This window comes from Rutidosis leptorrhynchoides, chromosome 4 (assembly GCF_046630445.1).
Source record: "Rutidosis leptorrhynchoides isolate AG116_Rl617_1_P2 chromosome 4, CSIRO_AGI_Rlap_v1, whole genome shotgun sequence".
Classification (NCBI taxonomy): Eukaryota; Viridiplantae; Streptophyta; class Magnoliopsida; order Asterales; family Asteraceae; genus Rutidosis; species Rutidosis leptorrhynchoides.
Genome location: NC_092336.1, coordinates 510,168,180 through 510,181,635, shown reverse-complemented (window position 1 = coordinate 510,181,635; position 13,456 = coordinate 510,168,180). Strand labels below are relative to the sequence as shown.

General features: G+C 30.9%; 2 protein-coding genes across 2 annotated transcripts; both read left to right on the top strand.

Moving 5' to 3' along the window:
* Nucleotides 1-2,215: 2,215 nt before the first annotated feature.
* LOC139842487 (uncharacterized) lies at nucleotides 2,216-2,923 on the top strand. Its single transcript, XM_071832622.1, has one exon. The coding sequence runs from the start codon at nucleotides 2,216-2,218 to the stop codon at nucleotides 2,921-2,923; it is 708 nt and encodes a 235-aa protein (XP_071688723.1).
* Nucleotides 2,924-6,942: 4,019 nt separating this feature from the next.
* On the top strand, nucleotides 6,943-10,257 carry LOC139839569 (pectinesterase 2-like). The gene is made up of 2 exons (XM_071829665.1): nucleotides 6,943-7,898; nucleotides 9,383-10,257. The coding sequence occupies exons 1-2, from the start codon at nucleotides 7,034-7,036 to the stop codon at nucleotides 10,069-10,071; spliced, it is 1,554 nt and encodes a 517-aa protein (XP_071685766.1). The 5' UTR covers nucleotides 6,943-7,033; the 3' UTR covers nucleotides 10,072-10,257.
* The last annotated feature ends 3,199 nt before the right edge of the window (nucleotides 10,258-13,456 follow it).

Here is a 13,456-nt window from a genome sequence, read left to right as displayed (position 1 = left end):
TAGAACAATTAATCAACAAAATTAAGCATTCAACATCTTAGTAATTACTCTTGATAAGCATAAATAACCTAGCCAACTAACATGTTCAAAGACAAAATAAAACCAATATTGAAGAAAGAATCCATTGTTTGTAACAACAAATCAACCTAAATAAATGGTACGGTGAAGCTTACATGTTGATGAGATAGAAGCTTGTTTCAGAATGATTGAATGGATTGGATAATCATGGAGGTCTTTAAAAATCACCCAAAATCTTCTACTTGCTCTCCAAAAACGGCCATGTAAAAGTTATCTGTCTAGGGTTGTAAAAATAGTTATAAAAAAAAAACTAAATCTATTAGACCTGCCCAAGATGAATGTGCAAAACGCATGAAGGAAAAGTGCGAGGAGCGTACTCGTTCTTTACAAAATTTCTATTCCAAGTTTCAGTTATAGTGCGCAGAGCACAAGTCTAGGTGCGCCGAGTGCACAACATGCAATATCATATCACCCGTGACCCAAATTTCATAAATCCGCGAGTGCACATAAGTATTACATAAGCTTTCATTTTGCTTCTAGTGATAGTTTAGACATTTTACATAAATTATATCAATTAAAAGCTAGTCCAAATTGAAGCACTATTATTATTATTATTATTATTATTATTATTATTATTATTATTATTATTATTATTATTATTATTATTATTATTATTATTATTATTATCATCATAATTATTATTATTATTATTATTATCATAATTATTATTATTAGTATTATTATTATTATTATTATTATTATTATTATTATTATTATTATTATTATTATTATTATTATTACTATTACTATTATTATTACTATTATTATTACTATTATTATTACTATTATTATTACTATTATTATTATTATTATTATTATTATTATTATTATTATTATTATTATTATTATTATTATTATTATTATTTTGTTATTATTATTATTGTTATTATTATTATTGTTGTTATTATTATTATTATTATTGTTATTGTTATTATTATTATTATTATTATTATTATTATTATTATTATTATTATTAATTAAAGATTATTGTAACGAAAACTTTTAGAGTTATCGATAACGTACATTATTTTATCGTACAATTTGATAACTGCCACTTAAATTTTGATCGATAACCGTTATGTACAATCATATAATGCATGTTAACAATCTTGACGTTTGCAAAATTTAATTAGTTAATTAATTGATTAGTTATTATGTGCTATCATTAACTACGATTTATAAAGCCGCCACTACTATAGGTATATATATTACTATTATATATTCTTGCATGATTTTTAGCTCTATATAGATTTCGAAAGAGATAAACTAAAATCTTAGAAAGTAATGAGGTGAGTGGTAAGTCGCAAGTTGTTGCGGGCTGCCACTTTATTTGTAGCAAGGAGATGATTTTGATGAAATGCTTGTTGTATGTGGTTGACCTCAACAACTATGTTTGTAAGTGCATAATTGCGTCTTATAATATGGTATGTACGTTTTGTACTTTACGTAGTTGTGATACTTTGCATTAGATGTTATTATACATTCATTGTTGTGAGTTAAAAAATCACCTCTTTTACTCGTTTACTAATATTATAAACTTACAAATGTAATAGTTTATAAACTTATAATTTTTTTTAATACTTCAAGTTTTTATAATGATATTAATTCATATCTTTTCGATAATGATATTTAAAATATAAGAATATGAATAATAAATTTTCTTATATTAAAAGCAGAAAATTTTAATTTTTATTAGTCTACTAGCATCAAGTCTCGCCTATCACCTTATCTTAGCCTTGTCCTCTGAGGTCATGAATGTTACTACCTTGTCATAGGTCCATCCATCCTGACCAAGATAACCCGCAATTCTTTCTTAGGATATAGCATATTGTAGCACAAGAAGAGAGATGATATAAATCTTTACTTAATTGTATTTTTGGTTTGAAAACTTGTACATTGAGTTATTTAATCAAGTTAATGGGTCATGTTCTGGTGAGGAAGTATATCATTGATGTTAGTGTTTATGCCTTGAGGAGGAAATGAAAAGAAAATACTGGGTCTGTCATGTTGAAGAATGACGTCATTGTTGAAAGGAATATAAAATTCAATTAATAAACTCATCAATTACCATTTATAGATATATATTTATTAAAATTCATGTTATTCGTGGCAAGGTGAGCTCGAGGAGTTATGTGCAATGCTTCATTCGGTGAGGTTGGATCCGGAGCTAAAGGACTCGTGGAGGTGGAATGGTAGTAATAATGGTTTGTTCACTACAAAGAGTCCCACTTCCTTAATCGATTCCAAAACAATTCGTGCGGGTCCAAACGCAAAAGAAACATTAAGGAACAACGTGGTACCAAAAAAGGTCGAGATTTTCATTTGGAGGGCTAGAAGGGAAAGAATTCCGGCTCGGGTAGAACTTGACAAACGGGGAGTGGACCTTCATTCGGTTCGTTGCCCGCTTTGTGATGATGATATTGAGTCGGTGGTTCATTCTCTACTTAGTTGCGAAAAAGTGAATGAGGTATGGTCTAAAGTTTTCAAATGGTGGGGTCTTAATGGTGTCTCAAATTACTCTTTCGATGAACTTCTTCAAGGCTTGCCGAACCTCTCATTCTCTGATTCGGGCAAATACATTTGGCAAGGGGTAATTTGGACCGCTTGCTATCTCATATGGAAAAATCGTAATTCGAAAATTTTCAAGAATAAGTGTTGGAGTACTCCGAATGCACTAGGTGAGATACAATTGAAGAGCTTCGAGTGGGTCGCGAAGAGATCAAAAAGAAAATCGATTGAGTGGCATACTTGGTTTCATAATCCTTCTTGTTATTTAATGCAGCTTGATTTAATTGTATGTATAGTGTGCGATGTAATCTATGATGCTAACTTGGCATCTGTGTGAACTATAGCCCCTGACACTAGGAGCTCTACTTGTATGTATTTTGAGATTTAAATAAAGTATTGCTTTTCAAAAAAAAAAAAATAATAATAATAATAATCCCTTAAAAATAAAATAGTCGATTGAGAAAATATGAAATATCACAAAATGAAATTGTTATAATGAAAGTAAAATGAAAATAGTGGAAAAGGGAATCAGATCCCTCTAGTTCCGCGTCTAACACTTTAATGTGTGTTTAGAATTAGAATACCTTTAAATGGTAATATATATATATATATATATATATATATATATATATATATATATATATATATATATATATATAACGAAAAAGTTTTTCTTAATTGTGGTTAAAAGTTATTTTTTGATCTTTGTATCTATATATTATATCTATATATTTATATTATATATATTATTAAATTAATTACAAATTAATTAATGGTAAATTAATTATGGAATGAATTATCGAGTATGTGTTTCAAAATCACGTCAATATTTAATTTGATCATGTACGGTACATATAATATTTGTAATTGTAGATTGCATGTACGCATATATATACATTCAAACCATTTAATTATTATTTTAATACAATAAATTAATTAATAGTATTATTATACTATATTTTGCAACACCTACTTCATCTCAATAGTTATCTCTGAATTTGATAACGATAAAACTTTAAATTAAAATTCATTATTAATACATTGATTAATAAATGTGATCTTAAATTTTAATGGTAAATTAATTACGGAATAAATTATCGAGTATGTGTTTCATTATTTAATTAATTTATTTTAATTTGAACTAAATGAAATAGTGTTTTAAGATATTTTATTTTATTACATGATCTCATTCAATTGTTATTTTGGGTTGTTGAAAAGTAATTTTTATTTTGTATTCATATATATCAACTTATATATATACGTCAACTTACCTCAATACTCCTACGAATACTATTATTTTGCTGAAATGACTAACAAGTTTTCTGAAATTAATCTCGCTGGTTACACATTTATTTAAAAAATAATTTTATATAATAATTCTAAAATATATGACGTATATTTTACTAATGTTACGTTCAATTACAAATTTTCATTATACTCTTAAACTCAAAAGAACTTTTAAAATTCGTCAACACCACGGGCTCTTAAACTCAAAAGGAATTTGTAAAATTTGTCAGTACCACGGGCTCTCAAAAGAATGTTTAAAATTTGTCAACACCACGGGCTCTTAAATAATTATTATAGTTTTCCTATTTTTTTAGTATCGCTATTTACATACTAATATGAACTACAAATTACATTTTTTGCACGGTTTTTTACACACCCGTACAACGCAGGGGCTCAAAAACCTAGTGTATATATATATATATATATATATATATATATATATATATATATATATATATATATATAGGGAGAGGATCCAGTGAGAACTTTTTTAGTGTGACAACTCTAGGAACTCCAAATATACTAAAATTCGAGAAAAAAGGGAAACGGACGAACAAAAGAAAAGAAATTCGAGCAAAAATCAAAAACACGGACGAACAAAAATTCGTAGTCGAGCAAATTTTTTTTTCTTTTTTTTGTTCGAATTTCAAAAATGTAGAACACATTTTTGTTCGACTATTATGTGTTATACATTTTTTTTGTTCGACTATCAAAAATGTATAACACATTTTTGTTCGAATTTTACAATTTTTGTTCGCCCGCCTTTTTTTGTTGTTGTTAGAATATCAAAAATGTAGAACACATTTTTGTTCGACTATCATGTGTTCTACATTTTTTTTGTTCGAATTTCAAAAATGTAGAACACATTTTAGTTCGAATTTCATAATTTTTGTTCGTCCGCCACTTTTTTGTTCGCCCGGCTTTTTTTTGTTCGAATTTCCCCATTTTTGAACTCAATCTGTGTTCGCCCGCCACTTTTTTTGCTCGAATTTCAGTGTATTTTGGTGTTTTTTAGAGTTCTCAAGGTTCTCACACAAAAAAGTTCTCATTTGATCCATCTACTATATATATATATATACATATATATATATATATACATATATATATATATACATATATATATATATATATATATATATATATATATATATATATATATATATATATATATATATATATATATATATATATATATATATATATATATATATATATATATATATGGAGAACCTAGTAGAGAACCAAGAGAACCAGTGGAGATTGAGTTCAATCTGCACAGACTAACCTTCAATCTGCGTGCAGATTGAGTCAATCTGCATGCAGATTGAGCTTATTTGATGTGTAGATTGATCGAACAGATGAAATCAACATATGACATTCAATCTGTTGCAGGTTGATCTTCAATCTCTATGCAGATTGAACTCAATCTTAGTACAGATTGAACCCAATCTGCACACAGATTGAGTTCAATCTGCACAGAGATTGAGTTCATCTACAAAATTCACCTACTCAAAAGAATGTGCAGATTCTTAAATCAATCGAATTAATGTTTGAAATTAATGTTACCTTGTTCCATTAGCAGCGACTAGAAGATTTTGTGAAGGATTCAAGGTCTGAAAACAACTGAATCGTAAAAAACAGAGTTGCAGTTCATCTTCATCATTCGACACTGTTCATCATGAAATTGAGGAATTCGATGATGATTTGGAGTATAATCCTTCAAGGAAGTTGATAATCGCTGCCTTAGGATCTTGTTTCAATCGATTTTAACTTTCAATTTTATTGATTTTGATGTTTGGTAAAATCACATCGTGGTTCGCTGGGTTTTCTCCATAGGAGAGTTCTTCATAGATCCTTTCACTATATATATATATATATATATATATATATATATATATATATATATATATATATATATATATATATATATATATATATATATATATATATATATATATATATATATATATATATGAATACTTTTGATTTTAACCAGCCGCTCTTAAATAAATAAATAAAATTGTAAAAGACAAAATTGTCCAAAGTGAAAATTAAACCCACTTCAACTTTTAGCATTTAGCATAAACATAATATTATATATATAGACATATATATACTATATAGTATATTGAGCTTTCATTGGTAATTTTATTATAGACAAGGGGGCTTGCCTTAAAAAATAATTAGTAACAAATAAAACAATAACAACAAATAATAATAATAATAATAATAATAATAATAATAATAATAATAATAACAAAATTCAATGCTACATATGTGGTGTATGAAGGAGGTGAGAAATTAATAAGAAAAAAAGAATACGGAAATTAACTTATTTAGTTATCAAATTAGTTGTTGAAATTAAATTAATGATTGCGAAATTATAACAAACATACATATACATATCATCATCAAATCAATAGTAAAATTATTATTTTAAATAATTATTTTATGGTTGTATCAAATAAAACCATATATCAACTTTTCTAAAAGTTAGAAAAGTTTGATTTACTAAAAGAAGGCAAATTAAGTTAATATAGAATTTACATTTATAGAATACACCACAACAACAACAACAACAAAAAATTTAATACCACATGAGTGGTGTATGAGGGATGTGAGATGTAGACAATCCTTCTCGTATTCGAGAATAAAAACAATTTATTTCTCCACTGAGAGTGAAACACTCTCAAAAGTAGAGAAAGTCATTCATTTTTCTATTCAACGGATAATGAGACTGCTTCCGAGTGGAACTCCGACCAATAAGTAGGAAAATTTTTAAAAAAAATACTAAAATAAAATTGAGATGCCATGAAAATAGTAGAATTAAATTTTATCTTATCTAGAAAATATTACTATATATATATATATATATATATATATATATATATATATATATATATATATATATATATATATATATATATTAACTCACTTTTGTGAGACATACAAATTAAGTTGGCTCATCTTGTTTTTGACCAAGTCACCAAACCAGCATACTAAATATGAATATGAAGACTAGTTGTGCAACCCTTCGCTTCCACGTCTATATAAACCAAACCTTTGCATGCAAACATTCATCTCACAAGTTCACGTACAACTAAATAACTCTAAACCTCTCATCTATCTATTAGCAATATAATTTGCACGCTTTGTTAAGATGAAAACCTTTCCAAATTTGGTAACCCTACTCGTTCCATGTCTATTTATCATCTCTTCGACTGTTTATGGCGACACAAATCCAGAAATTAGTTCATGGTGTGCCCAAACACCTCATCCAGAATCTTGCGAGTATTTCTTGGCCGAAAATAAAGATTCCGAGCCGTTGAATCACAAACCTGACTTTATCAGGGCATTAATCAAAATAACACTAAAAAGAGCAGAACATGCCGAGTCAAACACTCGTGGTCTCGGCCCAAAATGTCGGAACAAGCTTGAAAAATCTGCATGGGAAGACTGCTGCGAGCTTTACGAAAACACGGTTCAGAGGATCAACATGACTATTGATCCTCATAAACCGTGTAGCAAGTATGAAATGCAAACCTGGCTGAGCACAGCCCTTACAGATCTTGAGACTTGTAGGGCTGGGTTTCAAGAACTAGGCGTTGGTGGCCAGTTGTTGCCACTAATAAGTAATAATAATGTTTCGAAATTAATTAGCAATACTTTAGCAATGAATAAAGGAGGATCAGAGCCAGCTAGTTACAGCAATGGTTTCCCGACATGGGTTAAGCCCGGTGATCGTAAACTGTTACAATCTTCGAGTCCTACTCCTAATGTTGTGGTGGCTCAAGATGGTTCAGGCAACTTTAAGACAATTGGAGAAGCGATTACTGCCGCGGGCAAAAGGTCGGGCAGTAGTAGGTATGTGATACATGTGAAGGCGGGCACCTACAAGGAGAATGTCGAAATCGGTACAAAATTAACAAACATAATGCTAACTGGAGATGGTATCGGAAAAACTATCATCACCGGTAGCAAAAGTGTTGGAGGAGGTGCTACCACTTTCAAATCTGCCACAGTTGGTAAGCAAATTCAAAGTTTAGTTAGTTAAATATTAAATACTAGTTGAATTGAATTAAAACTAATTGTTGACAAGTCATAAATTTCCTTTACTTTCCAAACAAGTATCATGTTATATATTATCTAAGTCTAGCTAAGTAAGTAGCCTTTTATTGCCACGATTTTAAAAATTTTAATTGTTTAGGATAACGATTAATTTGATTATAACAAACATACGTTAATGATTAAGCATGTTATTGTCTAAGTGCCATAAATTCATATTGGAGAAAATCAATAGCTTAATTTACTTTTATTGTCCGTTACCGTGACTAGAGTTGGAGATAGGAGATGCATGCGGGTGCATTGCCACCCATAAATAGACTAACTAATAGTGTATTATAGCTTTTACCAATAAATCATATGTGAGCATCACATTAATTATTTGACAGTATCCAGAAATATGTATGTGTGTAAGTTGTCTCCTTTAATCTTTAATCATGATTTTGCCTCGCTAAAATAAAGATCTTAGAGGGTGGTTAAAGGCTAGTCGTTGTCCAATTTGACAGGACCAAACAACATCAATGGAAGAAAAAAAAATTGTACAGAAACCTTTGGGACCGGTTTCGAGAGGGTGGTCAAAGACTATTCGTGTAAAATGACCATCTTTTTTAGTAATGTTAACCCCTCTATTGTTGTTAATAAAATAAAAGTAAAATGTTATCAAAGGTCAAGGTCATAAGGTACAAGCTAATCACATGTAAATTAGGAAGAAGAAGAAAGGCCAAAAAAAAAGAATAAGAAAAAGACACAGGGTAATCAATTAAAAATGTTGCTGATTACATGGGGGATGATATTTTGGCACAATTGTAGTTTAAAGTAAATACCTTTTATGTGGAGGAAACCTACAACATCGCAAAAGAAAATTCCAAAAGCACAAATGCTAACTTGCCCCACTTCTCAGAGTGTAATGTAGATCAAACAGCATTTCTGTAACATTAACCTGCACCCATAATGTTGTATAAACTTACATATATTACTTGCAAGACTGATTAATTAAAGATTTATTACTTTCGTGGTAAAAATATTACGTAAAGAGATACGTGGTACGAAAGTACCAGGTTGTTTTCCGGAGAACGACAATAGACACACCTTGTTTTTTTTCTAATAGCTAGTAATACAGGGAGTTAATGTTATGAGTAGCCCACATGCTAGGCCCAAATAGAGTATATATACACTTTAAAACATATATAAATTTGATTTAACCATTTTTATGACATCTCACATTTTTTTTATACTTACTTAATGTTTAACTGTCGGTGAAGAAATGACTATCTTAATTCTATGATAGAGGAATGATTGTTTACATCTTACATCCCCGTACTCCAGTTTTATAGAATTGAATTTTGTTATTGTTGTTATTGTTATGTGCAACAAGTAATTCAAATGGGGATCTAGTATCATTGTTGTTTTTTGTTAATTAATTTCTTTTCGTTTTTAAAACTTGCAGCTGTTGATGGGGACGGGTTTATATCTCGAGGCATCACCTATAGAAACACGGCCGGACCACAAAACCACCAAGCCGTAGCGCTTCGAAGTGATTCCGATCTCTCAGTTTTCTACCAATGCAGCTTCGAAGGTTACCAAGACACGCTCTACACCCACGCTAACAGACAGTTCTATAAACAATGTGACATATACGGAACAGTTGATTTCATATTTGGTAACGCAGCCGTAGTATTTCAAAACTGCAATATTTACGCACGTAATCCTCCAAACAAAGTAAATACCGTGACAGCACAAGGCCGAACTGATCCTAACCAAAACACCGGAACCGTAATACAAAATTCTCGTGTATTGGCTGCATCGGACCTATCAGGTTCCACGGGGTCCGTTAAGACGTACCTCGGTAGACCATGGAAGCAATATTCTAGGACTGTTATTATGGAAACAAACCTCGATAGTGTTGTGGACCCTGCTGGATGGTTACCTTGGAGCGGAAATTTTGCACTGGATACATTGTATTATGGAGAGTACTTAAACACCGGGCCGGGTTCATCAACTGCGAATCGGGTTACTTGGAAGGGTTACCATGTGATTAGTAGTGCTACTGAGGCTGCAAAGTATACGGTTGGTAACTTCATTGCGGGTGGATCTTGGTTGCCAGCGACTAACGTACCATTTACTTCTGGTCTTTAAGTAAATTGATCATATGATATGGTAGTAGATTAATAAATTGTTGATTTGATATATATAATTGGTTATTATTTACATTGTTAAAAAAGCTCAAAAATAAGTGGCTGGTAGTTGAAAAGTCCAGCGTTAAATAATTTGGAATATATTCTTTGTCATACCTTTTATAAAGAGATTTTAATTTAAAGTTTACCGAGCTGTCATTCTTTATGAATTTTCAATCGAAGTGTTTTTTTTTTTTTTTTTTTTTTTTTTTTTTTTTGGTGACTCAGGAACCCCCTACGAACGAATCCTTTGGACTCCCCCGCAGAGGGTAAACCTGGGGGAACGAGCCCGCTGAGCGCCAGACCCGCTACCTGGTGAATTGCCTGTGAGCGCCAGACCCGCTACCTGGTGTTTATTATTTGATTATTCGTTTCGTCTCAATTTAATATCTGAACAAGTCTCATGTTATAAAACTATTATGGATCGGTCATTGATATTGATATATGGGGTTTGTACTCGCTCACGGGTGTCACCCTATACACAAGTAATAACAATTTATAAATTATTTTAATAATTTTCAGAATTATTATATATCACGATCATCAAAGCTGTTATAAAAGCCTACTTCAACATAATTACAACAGTAATGAGTAATATCTGGCATTCTCGTCCAAAGCCATGAGATTTTAATTTGTTTATGTAAAAACTAAAAGTATAGAACTTAAAATTTCCACTCGATAGCCTATATTCTTAGTTAAGTATATGTCCCTAACCAAACCATATCAACCGAATAACCACCACTTCAGCTGGGATCCACCTTTTAGGCAAGTTGAAAACCAAAAATGAAGTGATGCTGTGTTTACCCGAAGTGACATACGGAAGCTCGCTAACTTTCGAACTAAACGACACTTTCTTTTTCACCCTATTATCCATTAAAGTTTAGAATTTTATATTAATGTTGAAGAGCATTTGATATATGTAGTCTGGAAGAAATCAGAAGAATTTTTGGAACAAAAAAGTTGAAGTTTTGATGTTTCGCAATTCGTTGCCTAAAATCTGTATCTGATACTTTCCATATTGTTTTATAAAATGTTCACTTCACCAAAACTAGGATATATCATCCCATATATACAACTACATGATTGGAAAGTATAGTGACGTTATAAGTGTTAGAGGATATATTAATGGCCCAACCCGATTGTGTGTTTGGGTCTATTAGGGTTTCTAGGTAGGTTTAAGGTTCTATAAATAGGGTCTTATGTTATCAATATGTGATCAATAATATTCACAGAGAATTCCACTATTCAACATGGTATCAGAGCCTTACGATCCCCGTGGAACCACCTCCTTCTGCCATCCATCTTAGCTTTCCATTTATTTATCCATCTTAGCTTTTCGTTTATTTTGTCCTATTATCCATCTTAGCTTGGCGTTTGTTTATCTTATGATCTTGCTTTTGTAATAAACCAATTAAGTATCTGCTGATGTGTTAAAATTGTTATTTCTTTTAGCAATCTTTTACCAAACCATCCAGCCGTCCACATCACAACTAATACGACCGCCTCATCTTTGCACCCTACTTTTGCACGTGTATTCTCCATGTTTTGCACCAACACCACTTTAATTCTTACTCCTTTGTTTTTGTTTAATCATTTACCAATGGTTTTTAATTTCTTTACTTCGAAATTCAATAGCACGTCATTTTTTATGGTTCTTTTCTATTATCGTTGATTCTAGCAAATCTTTTATAAATAATCGACGTGGGGCTAAGCCGCTTAGCTTGACTAGGTTCCAAACCCCGAAAAAAAGAGGAATATATAGAAGAAAAAAAAATCTCTTTTTGCAGTTTGATGAAGATTGGTATTGTCGACAAAGTTACTTGCCCAAGTTGTGATGACCCGAAAAATTTCGACTTATTTAAACCAATTCTCTATACGATTTATTATTTTGACACGTTAAACAAAGTCTGTTAGATTGAGTCTCAAAATTTTAGAACTGTTTCATATATACAATTACCTTTGACTACTCTCGACGATTCATAAACAATTATATGTATGTATATATATATATATATATATATATATATATATATATATATATATATATATATATATATATATATATATATATATGTACAAGTAAAAACGACTTTCTTACAGTAAAACACTATTTGCTACAGTAAAAATGACTTTGCTACAGTAAAACACTATTTGCTACAGTAAAACACTATTGCTACAGTGAAACCGTACTTTGCTACAGTGCTACAGTGAAACCGTACTTTGCTACAGTACTACAGTGAAACCGTACTTTGCTGCAGTGAATTGCTACAGTACACACTATTTGATACAGTAAACACTATTTGATGTCGACGAACTAGCAAACAAAAACGGATAAGGCGGCCATGCGATCGCATGGCAAAAATACTGAAAACTCATGCGATCGCATGAGCTACAGTAAATGAAAAAGTACTATAAAAGGTCAGTTTTGCTCGACGAATTCCTTACACTTTATTTTCTTCTGTAATTTAAATTTATAATTATAATTATAATTTAAGTTTAATAATAATAAGGTATATTCGAGGGTGTTTTAATTCGGGTTTCAAACCGCTTTAAGCTAAGGAAATATTGGGTATTGTTCGGGGTATTGTTCTCGAATCCAAGGCCAACCATACAGTCATCTACCATCATTACGTCTACGCAATTTGCCTACAATATTGAGTCTCAATATTGAACCGTGAGTTTATAGTCTCCCTTTTTAAATACTTTAAATATATTTGGGCTGAGAATATATGCAATTTATTTTAAACGCAATAAGACACAAGTACATACTAAATTCTACACTGAGTTAAACCGAAAATCCCTTAGCTTTGGTAACTAGTAGCTGCCAGTACATAGGATATGGACTGGTGGGCGCGAATAATTGTATATAGATCCATAGGGCTTGACATCCCCGTCCGAGCTAGAGCGCTAGCCTTTTAACGGACGTATGTTATTTGAGTTTAAGACACGTTGGTTTGCGTGTATTAAAACGAATGGGGTAATTATCACTATAGCGTTAAGTTTAGTTACCAGGGTGCTCTGTTACGTAGAATCTATTGATAAACTTTTGATGAAATCTTGTGGTCTATCTTTATATATGTTTATGACTCGAGCAATTAAACCTATAACTCACCAACATTCGTGTTGACTTTTTAGCATGTTTTATTCTCAGGTCCTTAGACTGCTTCCGCTGTGATGTGCTTGTTGCCTGCATGGAGTCTCTCATGCTTTGTACAAAGTTTATTGCATTCAAAATAAAACTGCGTTGTGTAATAAATAATTGGACTGTGATGTCAACCTGTAAATTAAAGACTTATGTATTTTGGGTTTTTGCTTATACCTAAGCACTCGCCCACATATTTATAACC